We start from the raw sequence: 27,229 nt of genomic DNA, 5'->3' as shown, positions 1-27,229 counted from the left end.
AATCAGAACCGGTAGGTTTCGAAGAAGACTCTCCGCTTGTCGAAGGCCGTTGTAAATGGCCCTGAGTTCCAACACATTGATGTGTAGACAGGACTCCTGGTCTGACCAAAGACCCTGAAATTTTTTTTCCTATGTGACCGCTCCCCATCCTCAGGGGCTCGCGTCCGTGGTAACCAGGATCCAGTCCTGAATTCCGAACCTGCGACCCTCCAGGAGGTGAGCACTTTGCAACCACCTCAGGAGGGACACTCTGGCCCCTGGGGACAGAGTTATTTTCCGATGTAAGTGCAGATGGGACCCGGACAACTTGTCCAGAAGGTCCCATTGAAAAATCCTTGCATGGAACCTTCCGAAGGGAATGGCCTCGTAGGCCGCCACCATTTTTCCCAGAACTCGAGTGCATTGGTGAAATGATACCCTTTTCCGTTTTAGCAGGTCTCTGACCATGTTCTGGATGTCCTGGGCTCTCTATATTGGGAGGAAGACCTTCATTTGTTCCGTATCCAGTATCATACCTAGGAACGGTAGTCGAGTTGTCGGAATCAACTGTGACTTCGGTAGATTTAGAATCCAACCGTGTTGCTGGAGCACTCTCAGAGAGAGCGCCACACTGCTCAGCAATTTCTCCCTTGATCTCGCTTTTATCAGGAGATCATCCAAGTATGGGATAATTGTGACTCCATGCTTGCGCAGGACCACCATCATTTCCGCCATTATCTTGGTGAAAATCCTCGGGGCCGTGGAGAGTCCAAACGGCAACATCTGAAATTGGTAATGACATTCCTGTACAGCGAATCTCAGGTATTCCTGATGGGGGGCATATATGGGGACATGAAGGTACGCATCCTTTACGTCCAGAGACACCATAAACTCCCCTTCCTCCACGTTGGCTATTATCGCTCTGAGAGATTCCATTTTGAATTTGAATCTTTTTATGTACAGGTTTAGGGATTTCAGATTCAAAATAGGTCTGACCGAACCGTCCGGTTTCGGGACCACAATAGGGTTGAGTAGTAACCTCTTCCCTGCTGGTGCAGGGGAACCTTGATTATCACTTGCTGTATACACAGCGTCTGAATTGCAGCTAACACTATATCCCTTTCCGATGTGGAAGCTGGTAGGGCCGATTTGAAAAATCGGCGGGGGGGCACCTCCTCGAATTCCAATTTGTAACCCTGGGAAAGTATGTCCAACACCCAGGGATTCAGGTCTGAACTGACCCAGGCCTGACTGAAAAGTCAAAGACGTGCCCCCACCGGTGCGGACTCCCTCAGGGGAGCCCCAGCGTCATGCTGTGGGTTTTGGAGCAGCCGGGGAGGACTTTTGTTCCTGGGCACCTGCCGAAGCAGGTGCTCTTTTGCCTCTGCCCTTACCTCTGGCGAGGAAAGAGGATCCCCGACCTCTTCTGGACTTGTGCGACCGAAAGGACTGCATCTGATAGGGTGTTACTTTCTTTTGCTGTTGGGGAATATATGGTAAAAAATTTGATTTACCTGCTGTAGCTGTGGAAACCAGGTCCGTCAGCCCATCCCCAAACAATACATCACCCTTATAGGGTAGTACTTCCATATGTTTTTTGGAATCCACATCACCCGTCCATTGGCGAGTCCATAAGGATCTTCTCGCTGAGATGGACATGGCATTGGCCCTAGAAGCTAGCAATCCAATGTCCCTTTGAGCATCCCTCATAAATAAGACTGCGTCTTTTATATGGGCTAGAGTTAAGAATATAGTATCCTTATCCATATTATCAAATTGATCTGTCAGCTCATCTGTCCAAGCTGCAATTGCGCTACACACCCATGCCGACGCAATGGTCGGCCTTAGCACAGCACCTGTATGAGAATAAATATACTTTAAGGTAGTTTCTTGCCTGCGATCTGCAGGGTCCTTAAGTGCCGCTGTGTCAGTAGACGGTAGCGCCACTTTCTTGGACAGGCGCGTCAGGGCCTTGTCCACAGTGGGGGGTGATTCCCAAATCTCCCTGTCCTGCTTAGGGAAGGGGTATGCCATATAAATTCTTTTGGGGATCTGCGGTCTCTTTTCCGGAGTCTCCCAAGCTTTTCCAAAGAATTCATTTAATTCATGAGATGTGGGAAAGTTAATAATCTGTTTCTTTTCCTTAAACATGTGTACCCTTGTGTCGGGGACCGAGGGTTCATCCTCAATATGCAACACATCCCTTATTGCCACAATCATACACTGAATGGTTTTAGTCACCCTAGGGTGCAATTTTACTTCGTCGTAGTCGACACTGGAATCAGAATCCGTGTCGGTAGTAGTGTCTTGTGTTAAGGGACGCTTTTGAGACCCAGACGGGCCCTGTGAGTCGGTCCAATCCGAGGATTGACCCCCTGATGTCCCCCCTAATTCAGCCTTATCAATCCTTTTATGTAAAGATGCCACACTTGCATTCAACATATGCCACATGTCCATCCAATCTGGAGTCGGCACAACCGACGGGGACACACCACTCATTTGCTCCACCTCCTCCTTGGAGAAGCCTTCCGCCTCAGACATGTCGACACGCACGTACCGACACCCCACACACACAGGGATTAACCTATAAGGGGACAAAACCCCAACCAGGCCCTAAGGAGAGACAGAGAGAGAGTTTGCCAGCACACACCAGCGCTTAAAAACACTGGAAAAAATATGACCAGATAGCGCTTTTCTATATATAATGTACCAATTCCCACTCACTGCGTCGCTAATGTGCCCCCCTCCTCTTTTTTCCAGCCTGTGAAGTTCAGCAGGGGACAGACCAGGGAGCCAGCGTTTACCTCATGCAGCTTCTGTGGAGAAAATGGCGCTGGTTAGTGCTGAGGATCAAGCCCCGCCCACCCAACGGCGGGCTTCGGTCCCAGTGATTTTTCAATTAAAATGGCGGGGGATCATAGATTTACTGCCTCCGCAGCCTAATCAATCTGCATGTGCCCAAATGTGAGGTTTATTGCTGCCCAGGGCGCTGCGCGCCTTACCTCATGAAGATCTGATGTCTTCTGCCTTCTCATCCGGCTTCTATCTTCGGCATCTGTGAGGAGAACGGCGGCGCGGCTAACGGGACGAACCCCAGGTGAGAACTGTGTTCCGACTCACTCTGGAGCTAATGGTGTCCAGTAGCCTTAGAAGCAGTGCCCAACTTGACAAGCCAGCTCTGCTTCTCTATCCTCGGTCCCACGATGCAGGGAGCCTGTTGCCAACAGGACTCCCTGAAAATAAAAATCCTAACAAAATTCTTCAACAGAAAACTCTGGAGAGCTCTCTGCAGTGCACCCATTCTCCTCTGGGCACAAGATCTAACTGAGGTCTGGAGGAGGGGCATAGAGGGAGGAGCCAGTGCACACCCATAGTCAAAGTTCTTTTTAGGTGCCCTATCTCCTGCGGAGCCCGTCTATACCCCATGGTCCTTACGGAGTCCCCAGCATCCTCTAGGACGTAAGAGAAATTACCAAACACTAAACATCACTAAACAGGTCATTTCAGCTTTAGACTCTGCATTTTTTTTTATTGTTGTACTGTCTGAACATGGCTAGGAATAACAGATGCACAAACAAAATTCTTAAAGCTATGTGTGCAAATGCTAGGAGCTTAGGAGACAAGTGTCCATAACTAATTGTGATATTGACAAGGGATGATCTAGACATTGTGGCCACATAGCATACAAAGTAAATGGGACCTAGAAAGGGCTCTTAGGGGAATGCCATAACATGCAGAATCACCGATCTCTCCACCATTTCTAATTTTATTCTGTAGATGATCACTTCATTGTTTTTGTAACTGCTATACTTCCATTTTTTTCATGTATCCAGGGAAAACAGCGGGCATACATACATGTAAATGTGTTTTTCAAATGGTAAATCTTGTACTTTTTTTTTTCTTTTTTCTCACTGCTTGAATTCTTTATCCTTTCCCCTTTTATTTATTGTTCTTTTGGGAAGGCCTTCGAATGGTATACCATTGACATTACCATTGGTGATTTACATAGAGGATGAGAAACTTTCAATGGTTTACACCAGTGATGCACATTCCTGCTTGTGAGACTCGTGGTGGCAGGCTAAACAGTAACGATAGGGCGGCTAAGTTGCACATTAGAAAGGCTTACTTTGTGCTTCCCTTAATGTTTAGACCAGTGGTTCCCAAACTGTGTGCCTAGGCACCCTGGGGTGCCTCGGGACACTTGCAGGGGTGCCTTGGATTGGTGTTAAGAACCAATACAAATATTTATGGTCAATGTAATAGGCAAAACCAGTGCTGATGTCTTCCAATCATAAATTATATGGACAACCAGAAGTGAATCCTGTCTCTCACCACATAACTGAACCTAAGGATGACATATAAGCACATTTTCCTTAAAAAAAAAAATGTCTCTAAATTTCTCAGAAACTTTTTGGCCTAGGGGTTCCGTGAAAAAAAATATCTGATACTCTAGGGCAGTGGTTCTCAAACTCGGTCCTCAGGACCCCACACAGTGCATGTTTTGCAGGTAACCCAGCAAGTGCACAGGTGTTTTAATTACTCACTGACACATTTTAAAAGGTCCACAGGTGGAGCTAATTATGTCACTTGTGATTCTGTGAGGAGACCTGCAAAACATGCACCGTGTGGGGTCCTGAGGACAGAGTTTGAGAACCTGTGCTCTAGGGCGCCGTGATGGAAAAAACGTTTGGGAACCAGTGGTTTAGACACAATTGTTCTTAGCCATACAATATTCCTTACACGTTCTTTTGGTCCAGTACTGGGCTTTCTTCTGGTGTAATTTAGGTGCTGTAATTTTCAGATACAGTCCATTAAGTAAATTACGCACACTGTATTTTATGACAACTGATATTCTCTGCTCTTTTGGGTCAATAATACATTTACAGATTTATTTTTTTACTTTTGTTTCTATACTATATAGTTGTAAACTATACATGGATATCTGTTGAGCAGTAAGTATCAAAGCTCTCTCCAAGTGTTTTTATTTTTAATTGTGTATGAGCAAACAGAAGTCTGCTTACATGCATGCTAATTAACCACTGCTGTGAGTATAAAATAATGTTTGAGTGCGGTACAATTGGAAAATTTCAAACTGTATTATGCAAAAAATCAACTATTTAAACCTCTTTCACAAAGGTTTAACCTATGCAACTCCTTGATGTGATATCTATATCTCACCAGAGTTGCAGTGAAGGAGAATTCAGAAATATTTACCTACAGTATGTAAAATACATAAATTAATTAAAAGGCAAATGAATAGTCTTTTTAAAATGCAAAATATTTATATAGGAAAAACTTTATTTGGACAGTTCAAAAATATGAAAGAGGTTTTATTTTTAAATGTAAAGTCGGAATGTGAGAACACGAAATTCCATTGTACAGCCAATCAAAGGTGCCATTAAGGATCAAGAAAAATTATATTCCAAAAACGTAGGAATTAGAAACATGAAGCAACTATATAGAACTAGTGAAAATCACTAGTTAAACGTGCTTCATAGTAAGCATCAAATATTAGCTGTATCAATACCTCTATAAAAAGCTTAGCAACACATACAGTAAAAACTACAGTAATTTAAGAATTTATTTATAGCATTTGAGGTAAACACATAAGATGCTGAAAAAAGTGCACTATGCTTCCAATCAGGCAGGTAAAATTTAATTATTTTCCTTTAACAAAAACACAATTATGTATGCGAAGAAATTCTTTATACCAGATAGTTGTACATAGTGCAGAGAATATTTTCTAATTACACACACACACATATATATATATATATATATATATATATATATATATTTTTTTTTTTTTTTCAAAATGCATCTAATATTACATTTTAAAAATCATAAAACAAAACTTGTATATGAAACAAATCAAATTCACCACTACAATGTTCTGCTTCATTAGGGAAAATTAATTTCTGATATAGTGTAACACACTACACATAGATACTCTTGTTACTAAGGTTTCATTCAAAGATACCCATTTAAGAACATCCAATGATAACTGCTTATGATTAAATGATGGATTCACTAAAAAGAACCAGTCTTTGGCAGTACATCAAGATAGCATAAAGGAACAATTATGTATAGATTTTATCATCAATAGTATACAATAAGCCTTTTTTTCTATTTTCTATTAGTTAATATTTTCTTATATTATAATGCAAGGAGAATTGGAAGCGCCAGGCAAATGCAGACTGTTAGGAGTTTTCTTTGAAGCATTTTAAGGTGAAGTGAATCTGCCAAAGAACAGAATACTGCGGCTTTGCTTGTGTATGATAAAGAAGAGGAATGGATGGTCACAAGTAATTTTTATAACAATACGTGCACAACGAAGCATAACTACAGCAGCAGTAGCAGCAGCTGCCTCCGTACCCTCCTCATTCACCTCTACAAAGGATTTGTGCACCACTTTAGATAGAAATAAGCCACGATTACCAGACATGCCGGTTAAATCACATTTGCCACTATCAAAGACATCAGTCATCCCTAAATGGCTGAGAACAGACTCCAGGTTGTAGAAGTCTTCTAGCTTGAATTTAGGTAAATAGAGTTCCACTTCTGTCTTGTCCAATTTCTCTGGATTTGTCCAGTCTGCAAATTTCTCATAAGTAAGCTTCTGTTCAATCTGAGAAAAATACAAACCATTTTTATTAAAAGGTAAAGTGAGCAAAATGCCTGGGAAGAAAAGTAAGCGTTGATCAGATCAACTATAATTATAAAAGTTGTCCTCAATAAGCAAATACATCCCAGTTTTAGCATTATCAGAAAATCTCTAATATGTAAAGGAGATAGTACAAGAGAAAATAATAAAAAGGTTTAACTGTAATGTACCGTGTTTTGAGGCCAACTGGATTTTTTTTTGATTTTTTTCTTGAAACTTTATTGTGAACTTTATTGCTTACAATAAAATAAGATAATGTTTCCAAACTATGGGGCAGATGTATTAACCTGGAGAAGGCATAAGGAAGTGATAAACCAGTGATATGTGCAAGGTGATAAAGGCACCAGCCAATCAGCTCCAATATGTAAATTAACAGTTAGGATCTGATTGGCTGGTGCCTTTATCACCTTGCACATATCACTGGTTTATCACTTCCTTATGCCTTCTCCAGGTTAATACATCTGCCCCTATGTAAGTTCTCATGGGTCAAGACCTCTCTCTCCCCTCAGTTACCCACTACCCATGTCACCAGTGCTTCATCCCCTTGTCTCCTACTCCTCTTCAGGGTCTCAGACATAGGTTACTTGGCCTTACAATTAGTATCGGGTCATTTAGAACTGAAATACACACACACACACACACACACACCTGACAGCTGTTTGCTCTTTCAAAGCTACAAAGCTAAAACTGTTGTTAATAGACCTACCCACTCTGTGGAACTATAGTAATGCCCTGTAGTTATGTTATGAACTTAGGCTAGGGTTAGCGGTTGTGTATTTTGCTTATGATCCGTTACTCAGGTATTTTAAATTATCTTCAGCTTTAACCCCTTGTACGGCCCTGTGACACTATAAATAAAAAGTTATTAGGGGAGGGGGAAGCATTTTGCTGTAAGCAGGAAAGATGTGCTATTTACAAATGAAAATATATTTTGACAAATTAAAAACGTGCAGTATATAGCCTGGGCCATTATTATTAAAAGATGTACTGCTATAAACTTTGAAGGAGGTTTCCACTCCATTTATAAAATTAAAAAATAATATATTACAATATATAATTAGTCAAAGTGATAAGCTGATCTGCAATATCTTTGTCTTCTTCTGCTTTATGGCTGAAATCTTTAAATCTGTGTCAGAATATGTAAATTTAAAAGAGAAAATATGTTGCCCTCTCTTAAATGTTAGTGTTCCCTAGGCAAGTCTCTACTAGGTGAGATAATGTTATACATTTCAGGGTTAAGGGGCCTACACATGGTGCGATTCTGGCTATGAACGATTTTAGCTTAATGATTTCCCTTGAAGCTCCCGAAGTCCAGAACCAACTATATTGGCTATACACACTGAGCAATTTTGGCTATGAACAATTTTAGCTATACAGTGGGCTAGAATGTCGGGGGGGGACTTCTGGAGGGGATAATCATTATCATATCATTAGTATCGTAGACACACAAACAATATGCACTAAGCCAAAATAGACTGTGCATGCACAGTCTATTTTTTCCAGCGAAGACTATATGCGGAAGCGCACATCGTTCATCTTTGGTTTTATACACACGGTACACTATAGACTATATAGTACAAATCGTTAACTTGAATCGTACAGTGTGTATGTGGCTTTAATCACAAGTTGGATGTATGAAGATAGTCTTACACATACTTTTCAAAAACTGGTATATGTAGCATGGATTCCCTAGTAATGTATACCAATACATAAGGTTTTGCATAGTAAGAATAGATTAACAATCAACACATTTGTATCAAAAGTAGACTGGGAAATATTTGTGAATTGAGACAAATAAGAAAATGGATTTGTGTACACACCACATATACACACAATATCCAAAGATAATTACATCCCCCCAGTAACATATCTATTCTCATTTCCAACACAGAGAACTCTACAAATTAAATCACTTTTATTAGAAAAATCAAAAGTCCAAGATATTTTCCATGCATAAATCAGATTTGATTAATTATATATAATTTGCAATATAACAAATCATCAGTGCGCTTGAAGAAATATAAACTTCAAATACTTCTTTCAGAAATCTCAGTGCAATATATTACTGCATTCCCTTCACTTTGTTTATCAGGATTTTCAAAATGTAAAGCATGCAAATTAATTTCTTAAGTGTAAATACACATGAGATATTAAATAATTGTACCTTTACCGCGATATCCATCTTGTACTTTCTATTCTAGATCTAAATACTAAAAAAATACTATACAATAGACTTGACATAGTGTTAACAAGGTAAGCTTTCATATAAAATGAACAGACATGACAAAAAGCATCATAAAAAGAAACCATAAACTTAAAAAGCCAAATATGACTCATTGTACTCTGCTTTTAAACACATGTAAAATGGATTTAGTAAAATTTAAATGCTTGGGAATAAGAAAAGGGGTCTATTTAATAATATGGGTGCAACCAATGACAAAATAACTTTAATCATTTAATTGCAGTAGCCAATAAATCAATATACTGTTAATTATCTATACTTCAGAACACATTTGTGCTATTTGCACAAAGGGCTATTAAACATGGGTCGTAGATGAGAGAAAAAAATTGCACATCTACAACCCATTACACTGATATGCAAGGGGTGCCCAGCACAGGGAAAGTCCGGCCACGCTTGCCAGGTCCTGCCCCCCACCCCGCAAACTGCCAGCGCATTGCATAACGGCGATGCTCTTGCATGTTTAGGGTTGCCCTCTGCCTATGCAGCCTAGCTGCTAAGGCAGATGGCAACTCGCCATCTTTTGGGTCGCATCAGCTGCGTGTGATATCACACAGCCGCCACGGCCCACCTGGCAAACAGTCCGTAAGTGCCTGAGTTGTCCAGCCCGTGCCCCCCCCCCCAACCCACCTAAAACGTCGCTGCGACACCCCCTCCAACCTGTCAATAAGGCAGAGGCGTTCGCACATGAGATGTTGTTACATCTCACTGTGCGCACGTGCAGTGCAGCTTCAGCGCGTGTGCACACTGCATCAGCATGCGAACGCTGCAGCAGTAGGGTTGCATGCTGATTAGGCCCAAAGTTCTTAAAATATACCTTATAGAAAATCAATTGCAAAAATATTGCACTGATCTGCTTCCAAGTCATATTTTAAAACGAAGAAAAATATTGTTAAAACGAATAGAACAGAGTGTAATGTAATTTTAGCAAGTGAAAAAGAACCTGGAATAGGTTTGAAACACGTCTGTGTGGTGCAGTCGAACTCCGCTGCGGTATCCAGGGGATTGAATTGCCGGAATCCAGATTGAAGCTTCCCGGGTGGCTATCTGGCTGTTTATTTACATCTAATTGAGAACTATCATTGGTTCTCAAACTTTCCGGTAATTTTTTCATCTTTTACCACTTACGGATTCCTCCTGCACCTTGTGTGCTCATTATTTTTGTGGATAACATTGTTTTTAATTCTTGAGTGTTTTTTTTAATATATGTGGTATCTATTAAAAACATATTGCATGAGAATCGGTATATATTATATCTTTTATGAATACCGGCATTGAAGTTCTGGAGACAATACGGGATAGGAGGAGTGGTTGAAAGACGCCCTTACATGCCTGATGATCTTTATACTACAGGAACGTAACTCACAAACCACTATTTATTGTGATTTTTTTCATTTATTCTATAAGTGGAAGCGCCATATACCAATCTGTACAATTCTTAGTTTACCATATGTCTGTTTTAAGGTGAGGGAACACCCTTACACCCTACAGAATAGGTGTAGGCAGCATCCATTTTGCATACTTTGAGCATTCCAATAACTTTGTATTGTATGTATGAATATTAATGACTAGCATGCAAAATGGCTGGGCCTGACCTGTTTATCAGAGGGTCCAGAGTGATTCTATGTACAAGACACTGGTGCTAAAATAGTCAGCCAGCTAAAATATCTTGGAATTTCCAAGCTGGCCATTGTAGGGAAGATACAGTACTATATAAGCAGTCAGTAAACACCTACAGTACACTAGTCTCATTTGCAAAATGTAGCAAATATGAAAAGGTTAGCAAGCATATCATACGTGAAAGGATTACCATGAAATCTTGTGGATAGTAAGTATACTGGAGTATGGGTGACCAGCTACTAGACCCGAAATAGTTTTTAGGGCATTATTCAGGTTTGTTAGCAATTGGGCAAACCCATGTTGCACTGCAGGTGGGGCAGATGTACCATGTGCAGAGAGTTCGATTTGGGTGGGGTGTGTTCAAACTGAAATCTAAACTGCAGTATAGAAATCAAGCATCCAGTATTTACAACACACAGAAACAATATAACCCACTGAAGTCTAAATCTTTCTGCACGTTACATCTGCCCCACCTGCAGTGCAGCATGGTTTTGCCCAATTGCTAACTTTTTGGGTTTGCGAACACAACTAAATAACTCCCTTAGTCTTTAGTAGTTATTACAATTGGGTCTTCTAATCGTCACCAGCAAAAGCTTTATTAGAATCATTACCATGAGGTGGTGCGACAGACAAGGGCCCTGCTTTCAAGTTTTAGAGTACCGTACGGTTTCGGTCGTCCTGTTCTCAAGATTGGCTTGTAAAATGATTTGGGAAAGTGGTGGTATAGTGGATTAGGCATCAAGATAGTGTGGGCCCCCTACTTCCTCATATTTTCAATGGCCGCAAATAGCATAATCTGTAGCTACATTGTTGCAACCAGTGCAACTCTAAAACATACAAGGTTCTGTATTGAAATTAAGGTCGGAGCATGAAACTCCGTTACTAGTACAGATGTGTCCTCCTACATCTTGCCTCAATACGCCCCACAGTGGCAGATGCCTGGCGTGATTGAGCTGACAGGTCCCATGCAACTACATTAGCGTCAGGCGTCTTTATTTTGTGTGCCAATAATGCATTTTATGCGCATCACTTTCTGAATAAGACGCACATGCAGACTCTGCTGATTAAAATGATATGCGGTATGACTATATTCTGTGTATGTCTGCGGCTGTATCTTCATACAAAAATGGTACGTTACATTTCATATGCAGATACAGCCGTGGCCGCATACAAAATATGCATGCTCATTTTAATCAGCAGAACCTACTTGTGTGTCCTATTCACATTGCTTTGCGAAAGAGGCATTTAAATGGAAAAAGTTGCACGAAAACATGCTCGGCACTACAGAGTCATGCCCCTTCATGATGTGTCTAGAAGGGCTGTTTAATGTGCCAGGATACTAGATGAATATGGACACATTTGTATGTAGTGGACATTTAAGGATACATTTATCTATAATTCGGATGTATGTATGTTCCAGCAAAACTCTGGCATGCCTGGAGTAATTTACACCAAACTTGGTACACCTATGACTTACAATCTGGTAAAAAAAAAATACTATGAGTGTAAGACACACCCCTAGCAACCCTAGGCATAGGAAGGGGGTGACATGTCCATAGTTTTCAGCCATAACTCTGGAATGCCTGGAGCAATTTAAACCAAAATACTGTGGGTTTAAGACACTGTGGGTTTAAGACACCCCTAGGGGCAGTGTCGGACTGCAGTATGAAGGGCCCACCAGGGGAATGCAGTTATAGGGGACCATATTTAGGGGTGTGACCAGCCTACAAAGGGGGGGGTGGCCAGCCTCCACAGAGGCTTGAAATGAACAATAGTCTTGTGCAGTGTAATGCAACATATCTACTAAGTATAATACAAGTGCACAGTCTGGAACCTGATCCCCAGAGGAAGGAGTGGGCCGTCAGGCAGTGGGGCCCACTGGTGGTTTCCCCTGTACCCCTGTGGGCCAGTCCGACCCTGCCTAGGGCTGGGGGTGACATGTAAAAATCCATAGTGTTCGGGGTCGCTGAGATGAATAGTGACACTCCCAATGCAGGTTAAGTCCAGATTCAGCCCCCATCAGCATGGGGACTGAGAAGGAATAATACTGTGGGGGTAAGACACCCCTAGGGATGGGGGAGGGAACTGTGCGACATGTAAAAATCCATAGTGTTCGGGGTCGGGGAGATGAATAGGTACACTCCCGATGCCGTTTTCCCTGTGTACCTGCTTGGTGACCTGGAACATGTGACCTGCTGGGTTGTCTGGAAACTGACAGCGATGTGCAGCCACCCACTAGGCAGTTATTTTTTAAAAATGTGATTCCTTAGGGAGGGGAGGAGGGGGGGGGGGGGAGAAGGGGGTAAAATGTTCCACGCAGCAAACCTTTGCCTGGGTGAAACCGGGCACATCAGCTGAAATTTATATATATTATATATATATACACACACATACATACACACTCACACACATATATATATATATATATATATATATATATATATACACATACATACATACATACATATATATACACACACACACACACACACACACACGGGTCCATGTTTATCTTGACCTTTAATAGGATTGAGACTGACCAGTCGGACTTAATCCCCTGCTGTATTGTTCTCTGTATTGTATTGCAGATGAGAACAATAGATGAAGGGTTTATGTTAATAAACCATGTTGTGCCTAGGCGCAGCAAACTAGCCAAGATTACCGTGGACCTGTGTGTGTGTGTGTGTGTGTGTGTGTGTGTGTATATATTATATATATATATATTGTAGAGAGAGAGAGAGACACAAACACACACACGCATCTACTGTATATCTGTCTATAGTGGCAGCACCGGGGTAACACCCAGTGCGGCCAAAAGTAACCTCCTCATGTGCGTTAAGAGCGTGGCCTCACAAGAGTCTCCCGCTGATGTGTGGCCTGTGGAGGAGCTGGCATTTTGGTGTCACCCACACCCTTCTTGATGCCTGTGCGTATATATCACACACACACACACACACACACACACACACACACACACACACACACACACACACACAGTGTTAACATAGTAGAAAAAAAGTTCTTGTATAAAATAATTTTTACCAAATATGTCTCCCAAAATTGTTGATTTTTATTATCAAATTACTGTATCTGAATAATCACTATTTAAAACTTGTTTCAGTATAATTTTTTAACAAATCTACATATGTTAATACATTTTTACCGAACTAAATAGCCATTATGGGGCTAATTCAGAGGCTGATACAAATAGAACAGCCGTTGTGTCTCTGTACTCAGCGGCTATGCGAAATTATGCAAAAGCTGCAGGAGACATCTTTAGTATAAAGATGTTCACTGTAGGCTTCTGTGATCTGCTGCAGCATCGGATCAACTGCGTGACCATCGGACACATGAGTAACACTCAGGTTACCCAGCATTAAAAGACAATCTTTTTGCAGTCCAAGCTCAAGGTATTACGGCAGTTGAGGCACCCCTTGCTTTCAGCATGAAAATGGGGCCGACCTACGCTTCCCATCACCATCCCCAAACAAAAGCACAATGTCAATCATGCTGCGGATTTTGGGATACTGTGAGCGACGTCACAGAAACAGGATCTACACATGCGCAGAACAGAAAAAAATAAATCTGAATTAAATCTCTGAATCAGGGACTTATTTATAGAATATGATAATAAAAATAAATATTAAGTCAAAATTTTGGGAACATTTTTTGGGAAAAAATATTAAATGGTTGAAGTCACAGAGTCTCCGGCAGTGTCGGCCACTAGATTTAAAGAGGTAATAACATTAAATACAAAACAGACGTGTTTATTGCCCCTTCAAGCAGCCATAACTACGTCGACTGTAAAAAGCGCTGAGTAAATTTACTCCTTAAGATAGTCACTGCTTTACTATACATATATGTCCTCATACATCTTTGCTGCAGTCAGGCCAAACAGCCCCTGTTGGCATGCCAGGTTGCGTGAGAATCTGCTAGCATCAGGTGTTTTTTCTGGTTCTTTTTTGCTGAAAATGCCTCTAATTTACAACACAATGTGACCAGGAGAGTTTCTAGGCGCAGGCAAGCCGGGTGGGTGACCGGGGTGCTGCGGCCTAACGGTACGGCTGCAGTCACCCCGCATCCCGGCTGCAGCTGGCCCCTTCCCCTCAGCGGCGGCTGGACCTCACTCCTGAGTTACGGCTTTCGGCTCAGGCAGCGTGCGGCACTATGGGAAAGACGTCATGACGTCTCTCCCATAGATCCGATGAGCAGACGGCGGCCAGCGGTCCGGAAGCAGGAGTGGGGCTGGTGAGTTTTGTGGGGTTTGTGTGTGTAAGCAGCGCTACTAGGGGGCATAACTAGAGGGGGCATTTAACCTGGGTACATCTCTATTGGTGCATCTCTACTGAGGGCATTGCATAGGGGGCACTTAATAGGTACAATGTGTATAAGGGTCTACCTGGTGCAATGTGTATAAGGGGCTACCTGTCACAGTGTGTATAAAGATCTACCTGATGCAATGTGTATAAGAGGCTACTTGTCACAGTGTGTATAAGGATCTACCTGGTGCAATGTGTATAAGGGTCTAACTGATGCAATGGGTATAAGGGGCTACTTGGCGTAATGTGTATAAGGGGCTCTGCACTACTGTGGTGTAATGTGTGTAAGGGGCTCTAACATGGTATAAGGGACACTACTGTGTGGAGTAATGTGACTGACGGACACTACTGTGCGGTGTAATGTGAATTGGTACTATTCTGTGGCCATGCCCCTTCCCTATGAAGCCACTAACCCTGTTTTGCCTGCCAAGGCAGGGGGTGCCAAAGTAAACAGTCGTCCTGGGCGCCACAAGGTCTAGAACTGGTGCTGAAAGTGACTAGGACACACAAGGAGACTTTGCTAATTAATTTTATAGATGACATTTCCATATCTATGTGGGACTGAGTATATGAAGTGTTACACTGCTTTTTTTTCCAATAAAAGTTCTGTTCTGCCCCATACACAATATACAAGTGTCATATATGAAATTAATCAGCACAGTCACCTTGTGCATCCTAGCTGCATTACGTTGCGAATAAGATGCATTTTCGGCAAGAGAGACGCCCAACGTTAGTAGAGTTGCACGGGACTTTGCAGCATCTCACACTGCATGGCATATTGAGGCTTGATGTATGAGGACACATCTGTACATAGATTTCCATTTGTTAGAATAACGTGTTCTGTACCTGTAGCTTTTTACAGTACACTAGGTTACATATTGGGGCAAAGCTTTAGGTACAGTATAAATTAAAGAAAATATATTTGAGTGAATACAGGAAATTACAAACATTGCTTTGATGGGACACTTCTCTTTTATTGCATATGAAAAACATTGAACTTCACCTTCATATAACATAATGCAATTTTTTGTGACCTTTTTGATTTTAAAGAAAATTAAGTGTTTTGTGTAACACATTACATTTTCAATTATTCAATGAAAACTGTAATTACCATAAACGCCCGTATTTTCACAAAATTATTAGCAACTACTGTACCTTTAATATAAAACAATTCTAAATCTTAACCATACTACAGAACTGCCATTAACCACCATGGCTGTTTATCCACAAAAGAATGTGAAATGGTTCAAAAGCAGGGAATTTGGCCCATTCTAGCCACACAAAATGTTTAAACTTTCAACTTATTCAGACTCCAGGGGGTATATTTACTAAAGGTCGATTTTGTTTGTTTTTGTTGATGTTAGATTGATTTTAATCGATGTTGGGATTTCAGGGTTAAAACACACATTTACTAGCAGATCATTTTTATAATATGAATATTTAAGTGTTAGTAAATGTGTGTTTTAACCCTGGAAGCCCAACATCAATTAAATTTGATTTAAAATCGATCTAACATCGAACAAAAACAAACAAAATCGACCTTTAGTAAATATACCCCCTGATGTTCCAAAATTAACAGAATAAGTGGCACAGATTCTGACAATAACATTACTTCATGTGCCACCTGAAAAATATGAGTTATGGTCTGCACAAACTGTAGGTCATACGGGTGTCCTGAATTTTTTATGGAACATGCAAGATCCACTGGAAAAAAAAAAAGACTGATAATCAGACTACACAGGGAGCAGAATCTATCCAATTAAATGTAATATAAATTAAAACCCATTCTAAAATATTGTAAAAAATACAAAAAAAAGACTATATAGTATTTAGAGTAAATATTTAAGTAAATGGAACAAAGCACAAATATTGTGGGGGTGGCTGTGTATATAATGTAAATGGTTAATTTAATATATTCACCTTATCCAATGGAATATAACACAATAGATTCAATTCTGCAACTATATAGCAGGATTTTTAAAATAAAATAAAATTAGCAAATGAATATACTGTTAATTCATTTTGCTCTATATCATTTGTTTTTCATAAAACACAGGTTTTGGTGTATTAGGAGTGCTCAGAGGATTACTACAATGCAATATTCACAAGTGTAAACATTCAAGAACATGCTTTAAAGGAGGAGAGTAAAAGGCATTAAGAGGATCTGGACAATATGTGAATGTTGCAAGATGCCTTTTCAAATTGGTTCAACGTGTGTCTTAGGTGTGGTGCCCTTAAGGTGAAGTGAATCTGCCACAAAACAAAATGCAACGGGTCTGAGCATGAGTGATAAAGAACAGAAAAGGATGGTCACAGACAATCTTTGGCACAATCATCATACAACGCATCATCATAATTCCTGCTGTGGCGGCAGCAGCCTCTGTACCCTCCTCATTCACATCCACAAAAGACTGGTGCACTACTTTAGAGAGGACCAAGTCATTATTCGTAGACATTCCTGAGAAGTCAGATTGGCTTTGGTCAAAGGCATCAGGCATCCCCATGTCACTAAGCACAGATTTCAGGTCATAATTGTCTTTTAGCTTAAATTTCGGTACAGACAACTCCATTTCGGTTATGTCCATCCTTTCTGGATTTGTCCATTCCAAAAATTTGTTGTAGGTTAGCTCTTTCTCAAGCTGAAAACACAAAAAACATTGCAACAGGTCACTCAGAGTTTGTCACAATACGTAGCCTGTGTATGAAGGAAAGAAGGAAATGTAAAGCCAAATTTTGTGCATGGGGTTTCAAGAGAGGCGGGTGACAAGGATCGGCCTTGGGGACCTGCAGCAAAGCTAGATAATCTATTACTGCCCAGATCAGTATCACCTACTTCATGACGCACTGCAATGTTTTCCCACTTTGCCAACTAGCCTCAATGCACCACGTGATGCGAGTCACCTGGCACGAGTGAGCAGACAGGTTCTGTGCAACTCTGCTAGCGCCGAATGTTTTTTTCATGTCTTTTTACCCAAAATGCATCTTAGTTACAATATGATGCGACTAGGATGCACCAGGAGACTGTGCTGATTAATTTAGGCATCACATATCTGTGGGGGTAATTCAGACTGGATCGCTGCAGCGGCAGCGATCACAGCCTGAATCTTTTTGTGGAGTGTGTACCCCGAGAGCTCCGTAAGATGCTATCAGCATCTCTGGGCTGGGACCGCCTCTGCCCGATTGACAGGCAGAGGCGGTTGCGGGGCGGGAGAGGGCGTGCCAACAGAGTTAGAACGTTGGCAGGGCACGATGGGAGGCGGGCCGCGGCAGCTGTGTGATGTCACACACAGTCACTGCGACCCAGGATGCGGTGAGAAGCTCCCTGCCAGCGTGCAGGAGCTGCAGTGGTATGGAGCTACTCGTCAGGTACAAAAGCATCACCGCCGTGCGATGCTTTTGTACCTGTGCGGCGGGGCAGAGCCAGACATGCAGGGCAGACTATCCCTGTGGTGAGCGTCCCCCCGCATGTCTGTGAAAATGATTGTAGATGTACTAAATTTAACACATTTCCGATCAACTCTGAATCACCCCCTTTTTGACACTGAGTCTGTACACATAGCACGATGGAACCTGGCATGGAAAAAGCCGCAGCCGCTGCATTGTAGCACTTTTTTATACAGGTTCAAACTCAGCATTGCTAATAAAGATGCATTTTTTTGTAAAAGGATGTGAAAAAGGCACCTGGCGCTAGCAGAGTTGCTCTGTACCTCGCATACCGAGCTGCTGTTTGGTGCGACTGCAGCAATAATGTATGCTAACACATCTGTACTACAATAGCACCTTACTGCTGACAGGAATAGAACTCAGCAGGGTAACAGACTGTCATTACCATTCTAAGGTAATGTCCCTCTTTCAGCGCCTATCTTTATGTTGCACTTTTTAGTTGACTGACAGTAGCCATTCTAATGCTCTTTACCGGTTGTGACAATCTCTGCTGGTGACTTTCTGAAACAGTCTCTTTTGAACTACTTGTCCAATGGTGGCTCAATGTTAATAGGATACACTTGTGAGAATTTCATGCACAAAAACCTGTAGCTGTGAATCATACTCTCTTGCCTGGTGTATGTAGTCATGTGTATAGACCAAAGAAAGTCGTATTATTTGTGGCTATCCTGCATTGGGTGCAAACAATGGATGACCTGTGACTGGCTATTTGCGCATGTTCTATTTGGTGGCATAGGTTATGATTTTGTGAGTGTTCTTAACCACTTGCCTGGCGTGTTTGCATAGGCTGTGTGATAACACTAGGCTGTGTGTTATCTGACCTGGTCGCAAACAATGCGACCAGTCTGAGTGGCCAGCTGCCGGAAGATAATCTTTTAGCAGTCGCCAATCACTGAGGGTCCTCCCAGCCCCTGTAATCTCCCCCAGTGTCTGTTATGCTGCCGATCACTGCTGATTGGGGAGCACAGCAGAACCAGCCGCCCGGGGAAATGTAAATGAACCTCCCCTCAGCCCCCCGTGTACACCTGACAATTTAAAAAACAAACAAACACACAACAAAAACCCAAAACAAGCATTTGATTTAAACCACGTTCTAAGCCAGCCAACCCAGTTTTGTGACCAAACATACATTACAGTGTGTAAATGGTCACAAAATGATTAGCTTATGGTCATACCATAAAATTAAGCAAATTTGTATGCAATGAAATATTAGGTTTTGAAAATATCCCTTATATAGCTATCTGAAATAATCTATACACAATGTTTAACATTAAGGGGGTGGAATGCAACTGCCAGCGAATTCATTTGCATGGCCGAATATGTGCGGCAATAGCCTGTATGGCAGCCCAATCTCGCACAAGTGTTCGCAGCCCCATTAGGTAGGGAGAACTTTTGTGCTAATTTGACATTCGGACGGAATTAAAAGGCAATTCCCACCCTTTGCCCTTAATCTTTTCAGTGCCAAGAATGTGTCTGAAGGAATTCAAATAAGTAAACGGAAAAAAAATACATAATCATCAAACCAGTGCCCCACAGACTTATTGTTGTAAGGGGCTAAGGGGGTCATTCCGAGTTGTTCGCTCGTTATTTTTTTTTGCTACGGAGCGATTAGTCGCAAACTGCGCATGTGCAATGTACGAAGCGCGCCTGCGCCAAGTAAATTAGCACAAAAGTTTGGTATTTTACTCACGGCGTAACAAAGTTTTTTCATCGTTCTGCTGATCGTAGTGTGATGGACAGGAAGTGGGTGTTTCTGGGCGGAAACTGGCCGTTTTCTGGGAGTGTGCGGAAAAACGCAGCCGTTTCAGGGAAAAACGCGGGAGTGTCTGGAGAAACGGGGGAGTGGCTGGCCGAACGCTGGGCATGTGTGTGACGTCAAACCAGGAACGAAACTGACTGAACTGATCGCTATTTGTGAGTAGGTCCGGAGCTACTCAGAAACTGCTAAGAAATTTCTATTCGCAATTCTGCTAATCTTTCGTTCGCAATTCTGCTAAGCTAAGATACACTGCCAGAGGGCGGCGGCTTAGCGTGTGCAATGCTGCTAAAAGCAGCTAGCGAGCGAACAACTCGGAATCACCCCCTAAGTGAGGAGGCGGCAGAATGATGACATCACGGTACAACGATATTGAATGGCAAGGCTTATATCACTGCACTTCATGAAATAGTGCAAATACATGGATTGGTGGAGGTGGGGGACTGCACTTAAAGTGCCCGATCTACCCCATTTCTCTGACGTCCTAAGTGGATGCTGGGGACTCCGTCAGGACCATGGGGATTAGCGGCTCCGCAGGAGACAGGGCACAAAACTAAAGCTTTAGGATCAGGTGGTGTGTACTGGCTCCTCCCCCTATGACCCTCCTCCAAGCCTCAGTTAGGTTTTTGTGCCCGTCCGAGCAGGGTGCAATCTAGGTGGCTCTCTTAAGGAGCTGCTTAGAAAAAGTTTTTAGGTTTATTATTTTCAGTGAGTCCTGCTGGCAACAGGCTCACTGCTTCGAGGGACTTAGGGGAGAGAAGTTCAACTCACCTGCGTGCAGGATGGATTGGCTTCTTAGGCTACTGGACACCATTAGCTCCAGAGGGAGTCGGAACACAGGTCTCACCCTGGGGTTCGTCCCGGAGCCGCGCCGCCGACCCCCCTTGCAGATGCTGAAGACTGAAGGTCCAGAAACCGGCGGCAGAAGGCTCTTCAGTCTTCTTGAAGGTAGCGCACAGCACTGCAGCTGTGCGCCATTGTTTGTCACACACTTCTCACCAACGGTCACGGAGGGTGCAGGGCGCTGCTGGGGGCGCCCTGGGCAGCAATGTAAATACCTTTTATGGCTAAAAAATACATCACATATAGCCCTTGAGGCTATATGGATGTATTTAACCCCTGCCAGATGATATTACAAACTACGGGAGAAAAGCCCGCCGGAATAGGGGGCGGGGCTTATTCTCCTCAGCACACAGCGCCATTTTCCTGCTCAGCTCCGCTGTGAGGAAGGCTCCCAGGACTCTCCCCTGCACTGCACTACAGAAACAGGGTAAAACACAGAGGGGGGGCACTTTTTATGGCGATATTTTATATATTTAAGCTGCTATAAGGATACAAACACTTATATAAGGTTGTTCCCATATATATATTATAGCGCTTGGGTGTGTGCTGGCAAACTCTCCCTCTGTCTCCCCAAAGGGCTAGTGGGGTCCTGTCTTCGATAAGAGCATTCCCTGTGTGTCTGCTGTGTGTCGGTACGTGTGTGTCGACATGTATGAGGACGATGTTGGTGTGGAGGCAGAGCAATTGCCGGTAATGGTGATGTCACCCCCCAGGGAGTCGACACCGGAATGGATGGCTTTGTTTATGGAATTACGTGATAATGTCAGCACATTACAAAAATCAGTTGACATGAGACGGCCGGAAAACCAGTTGGTACCTGCCCAGGCGTCTCAGACACCGTCAGGGGCTGTAAAACGCCCTTTACCTCAGTCGGTCGACACAGACCCAGACACGGACACTGAATCTAGTGTCGACGGTGAAGAAACAAACGTATTTTCAAGTAGAGCCACACGTTATATGATCACGGCAATGAAGGAGGCTTTGCATATCTCTGATACTGCAAGTACCACAAAAAGGGGTATTATGTGGGGGGTGAAAAAACTACCTGTAGTTTTTCCTGAATCAGAGGAATTGAATGATGTATGTGATGAAGCGTGGGTTAACCCAGATAGAAAAGTGCTAATTTCAAAAAAGTTATTGGCATTATACCCTTTCCCGCCAGAGGTTAGGGCGCGCTGGGAAACACCCCCTAGGGTGGATAAGGCGCTCACACGCTTATCAAAACAAGTTGCGTTACCGTCTCCTGATACGGCCGCCCTCAAGGATCCAGCTGATAGGAGGCTGGAAACTACCCTAAAGAGTATATACACACATACTGGTGTTATACTGCGACCAGCCATCGCCTCAGCCTGGATGTGCAGTGCTGGGGTGGTCTGGTCGGATTCCCTGACTGAAAATATTGATAACCTGGATAGGGACAGTATTTTATTGACTATAGAGCAATTAAAGGATGCTTTTCTTTATATGCGAGATGCTCAGAGGGATATTTGCACTCTGGCATCGAGAGTAAGTGCGATGTCCATATCTGCCAGAAGAAGTTTATGGACGCGACAGTGGTCAGGTGATGCGGATTCCAAACGACATATGGAAGTATTGCCGTATAAAGGGGAAAAATTATTTGGCGTAGGTCTATCGGATCTAGTGGCCACGGCAACTGCCGGAAAATCCACCTTTTTACCTCAGACCCCCTCCCAACAGAAAAAGACACCGTCTTTTCAGCCGCAGTCCTTTCGGTCCTATAAGAACAAGAGGGCAAAAGGACAGTCATATCTGCCCCGGGGCAGAGGAAGGGGTAAGAGAGGGCAGCAAGCAGCCCCTGCCCAGGAACAGAAGCCCTCCCAGGGTTCTGCAAAGCCCTCAGCATGACGCTGGGGCTGTACAAGCGGACTCAGGAGCGGTGGGGGGTCGACTCAGGAATTTCAGCGCACAGTGGGCTTGCTCACAGGTGGACCCTTGGATCCTGCAGGTAGTATCTCAGGGCTACAGGTTGGAATTCGAGAAGTCTCCCCCTCGCCGGTTCCTAAAGTCTGCTTTGCCAACGTCTCCCTCAGACAGGGCGACGGTATTGGAAGCCATTCACAAGCTGTTTTCTCAGCAGGTGATAGTCAAGGTACCCCTCCTACAAAAGGGAAAGGGGTATTACTCCACGCTATTTGTGGTACCGAAACCGGACGGCTCGGTAAGACCTATTCTAAATCTGAAATCTTTGAACCTGTACATTCAAAAATTCAAGTTCAAGATGGAATCACTCAGAGCAGTGATAGCGAATCTGGAAGAAGGGGACTTTATGGTGTCCCTGGACATAAAGGATGCTTACCTGCATGTCCCAATTTGCCCTTCACATCAAGGGTACCTCAGGTTCGTGGTGCAAAACTGTCATTATCAGTTTCAGACGCTGTCGTTTGGATTGTCCACGGCACCTCGGGTCTTTACCAAGGTAATGGCCGAAATGATGATTCTTCTGCGAAGAAGAGGCGTATTAATTATCCCTTACTTGGACGATCTCCTGATAAGGGCAAGGTCCAGAGAACAGCTGGAGGACGGAGTAGCACTAACCCAAGTAGTGCTGCAACAACACGGGTGGATTCTGAATTTTCCAAAATCTCAGTTGACCCAGACAACACGTCTGCTGTTCCTGGGAATGATTCTGGACACGGTTCAGAAAAAGGTGTTTCTTCCGGAGGAGAAAGCCAAGGAGTTATCCGAACTTGTCAGGAACCTCCTAAAACCAGGAAAAGTGTCTGTGCATCAATGCACAAGAGTCCTGGGAAAGATGGTGGCTTCTTACGAAGCAATTCCATTCGGCAGATTCCACGCTCGAACTTTTCAGTGGGATCTGCTGGACAAATGGTCCGGATCGCATCTGCAGATGCATCAGCGAATAACCTTATCGCCACGGACAAGGGTGTCTCTTCTGTGGTGGTTGCAGAGTGCTCATCTGTTAGAGGGCCGCAGATTCGGCATACAGGACTGGGTCCTGGTGATCACGGATGCCAGTCTGAGAGGCTGGGGAGCGGTCACACAGGGAAGAAACTTCCAGGGAGTATGGTCAAGCCTGGAGATGTCTCTTCATATAAATATACTGGAGCTAAGAGCAATTTACAATGCTCTAAGCCTGGCAAAACCCCTGCTTCAGGGTCAGCCGGTGTTGATCCAGTCGGACAACATCACGGCAGTCGCCCACGTAAACAGACAGGGCGGCACAAGAAGCAGGAGAGCAATGGCAGAAGCTGCAAGGATCCTTCGCTGGGCGGAAGATCATGTGATAGCACTGTCAGCAGTGTTCATTCCGGGAGTAGACAACTGGGAAGCAGACTTCCTCAGCAGACACGATCTACACCCGGGAGAGTGGGGACTTCATCCAGAAGTCTTCCACATGATTGTGAACCTTTGGGAAAAACCAAAAGGTGGATATGATGGCGTCTCGCCTCAACAAAAAACTGGACAGGTATTGCGCCAGGTCAAGAGACCCTCAGGCAATAGCTGTGGATGCTCTGGTAACACCGTGGGTGTACCAGTCAGTGTATGTGTTTCCTCCTCTGCCTCTCATACCCAAAGTACTGAGAATTATACGGCAAAGGGGAGTAAGAACGATACTCGTGGCTCCGGATTGGCCAAGAAGAACTTGGTACCCGGAACTTCAGGAGATGCTCACGGAAAATCCGTGGCCTCTACCTCTAAGACGGGACCTGATTCAGCAGGGACCGTGTCTATTCCAAGACTTACCGCGGCTGCGTTTGACGGCATGGCGGTTGAACGCCGAATTCTAAAGGAAAAAGGCATTCCAGAAGAGGTCATTCCTACACTGGTTAAAGCCAGGAAGGAGGTGACTGCACAACATTATCACCGCATTTGGAGAAAATATGTGGCGTGGTGTGAGGCCAGGAAGGCCCCCACGGAGGAATTTCAACTGGGTCGATTCCTACATTTCCTGCAAACAGGATTGTCTATGGGCCTCAAATTGGGGTCCATTAAGGTTCAAATTTCGGCCCTGTCGATTTTCTTCCAGAAAGAATTGGCTTCAGTTCCTGAAGTCCAGACTTTTGTAAAAGGAGTACTACATATACAGCCCCCGGTTGTGCCCCCAGTGGCTCCGTGGGACCTGAATGTAGTTTTGGATTTTCTCAAATCCCATTGGTTTGAGCCACTCAAATCGGTGGATTTGAAATATCTTACATGAAAAGTAATCATGCTACTGGCGGCTTTATCGTATAAGAGCCCATATCTGATTTTCCATTCGGACAGGGCAGAACTGCGGACGCGTCCTCAGTTTCTGCCTAAGGTGGTGTCAGCGTTTCACCTGAACCAGCCTATTGTGGTGTCTGCGGCTACTAGCGATTTGGAAGATTCCAAGTTGCTGGACGTTGTCAGGGCATTGAAAATATACATTTCAAGGACGGCTGGAGTCAGAAAATCTGACTCGCTGTTTATACTGTATGCACCCAACAAGCTGGGTGCTCCTGCTTCTAAGCAGACGATTGCTCGTTGGATTTGTAGCACAATTCAACTTGCACATTCTGTGGCAGGCCTGCCACAGCCTAAATCTGTCAAGGCCCATTCCACAAGGAAGGTGGGCTCATCCTGGGCGGCTGCCCGAGGGGTCTCGGCATTACAACTCTGCCGAGCAGCTACGTGGTCGGGGGAGAACACGTATGTAAAATTCTACAAATTTGATACCCTGGCTAAAGAGGACCTGGAGTTCTCTCATTCGGTGCTGCAGAGTCATCCGCACTCTCCCGCCCGTTTGGGAGCTTTGGTATAATCCCCATGGTCCTGACGGAGTCCCCAGCATCCACTTAGGACGTCAGAGAAAATAAGATTTTACTTACCGATAAATCTATTTCTCGTAGTCCGTAGTGGATGCTGGGCGCCCATCCCAAGTGCGGATTGTCTGCAATACTTGTACATAGTTATTGTTACAAAAAAATCGGGTTGTTATTTGTTGTGAGCCGTCTGTTCAGAGGCTCCTACGTTTGTCATACTGTTAACTGGGTTTAGATCACAAGTTATACGGTGTGATTGGTGTGGCTGGTATGAGTCTTACCCGGGATTCAATATCCTTCCTTATTGTGTACGCTCGTCCGGGCACAGTATCCTAACTGAGGCTTGGAGGAGGGTCATAGGGGGAGGAGCCAGTACACACCACCTGATCCTAAAGCTTTAGTTTTGTGCCCTGTCTCCTGCGGAGCCGCTAATCCCCATGGTCCTGACGGAGTCCCCAGCATCCACTACGGACTACGAGAAATAGATTTATCGGTAAGTAAAATCTTATTATTGGCAGCTATAAACACCGCATTATCGTAGTGTTTAGAACTCACCCTTCTCTGTATTGTAGGACTGCTACTCCGGCCCCTTTAAGAATGTTATGGCCAGGGGTGGCGATGCAGTCACACGCCTCTCTTCTGTGTTCGTTGTGGACTTGCACATGCGCAGTGTGCTCATTTCCCAGCGTCCACCGTGCCTGTCACCCTGCACATTCGCGAATCCTCTGTAAGGACTTTAGGGACATGAGGCGAGCGTGGCAGCGCACATGCGCCTTCTCCCGAGCACCCAGCGAGCCGTGCTGTGTGACCCAGCGTATGCGCGGAGGAGCCCTAAAGACGCCCTAAGCTATCAATAAAGTTGTTAAAAAAAAAATTTGGTATAAAAATAAATAAATTATACAGTCACTGACTCAGCCTTCATAAAATCGGGGAGTCTGCATCTTCTTAAAGGCACAGCACCACAGACGATCTGGCAGTGTGAGCTTCCTGCATTCCTTAAGAACCCGCTGTGAGCCGCATCATACATAGGGATGATGCGGTAACAGCGACAGTTAGCACACGTTCTTACATCTGCCTCCTTGTTTGAAAGAATTGTTATGAAGTCCAAGCTTGTGCAGAATCTCCCCCGTTCTGGCTTCAATAAACTCAGAGGCATCCTCATTCGACCATTAACGGGCACATTATTTGAAAGGGGCAAATCTTTAATCTTAAAATGAGATTGTACCAGAGTTTAAATCACCCTCCTGTACAGAAAATAGGATTTTGGTACCTACCGGTAAATCCTTTTCTCGTAGTCCGTAGAGGATGCTGGGGTCCACATTAGTGCCATGGGGTATAGACGGGTCCACCAGTAGCCATTGGCACTTTAAGAGTTTGAGAGTGTGGGTTGGCTCCTCCCTCTATGCCCCTCCTACCAGACTCAGTCTAGAAACTGTGCCCAAGGAGACGACATACTTCGAGAGAAGGATTATACACAGATAGTGGTGAGATTCACACCAGCTCACACAAACAAGGCACGTCAAGCCAACTAGCTTAAACTACTCAGCAACAGCTGAAACAGTACTTACCAAGTAACAATGCAGTACTCCACTAAAACGAAGT

The 27,229-nt window shown here is 43.8% G+C and overlaps 1 protein-coding gene across 5 annotated transcripts in view; it reads right to left on the bottom strand.

Moving 5' to 3' along the window:
- Positions 1-5,257: 5,257 nt before the first annotated feature.
- The window catches only part of LOC134927917 (serpin B6-like), a 143,237-nt gene continuing 121,265 nt past the window's right edge, over positions 5,258-27,229 (bottom strand). For 4 of the 5 annotated variants that reach the window (XM_063923038.1, XM_063923037.1, XM_063923035.1 and 1 more), the window contains exon 7: positions 5,258-6,607. In XM_063923038.1, coding sequence (XP_063779108.1) covers positions 6,203-6,607 — 405 coding nt within the window. In that variant the 3' untranslated portion in view covers positions 5,258-6,202. Of the gene's footprint in view, positions 6,608-15,774; positions 17,461-27,229 lie in introns of those variants that run through there. The other variant, XM_063923036.1, reaches the window with a different exon arrangement.

This window comes from Pseudophryne corroboree, chromosome 5 (genome assembly GCF_028390025.1).
Source record: "Pseudophryne corroboree isolate aPseCor3 chromosome 5, aPseCor3.hap2, whole genome shotgun sequence".
NCBI classification, from domain to species: Eukaryota; Metazoa; Chordata; class Amphibia; order Anura; family Myobatrachidae; genus Pseudophryne; species Pseudophryne corroboree.
The sequence above is the reverse complement of the archived record's forward strand: the minus strand, read 5'-3'. Positions and strand labels throughout refer to the sequence as shown.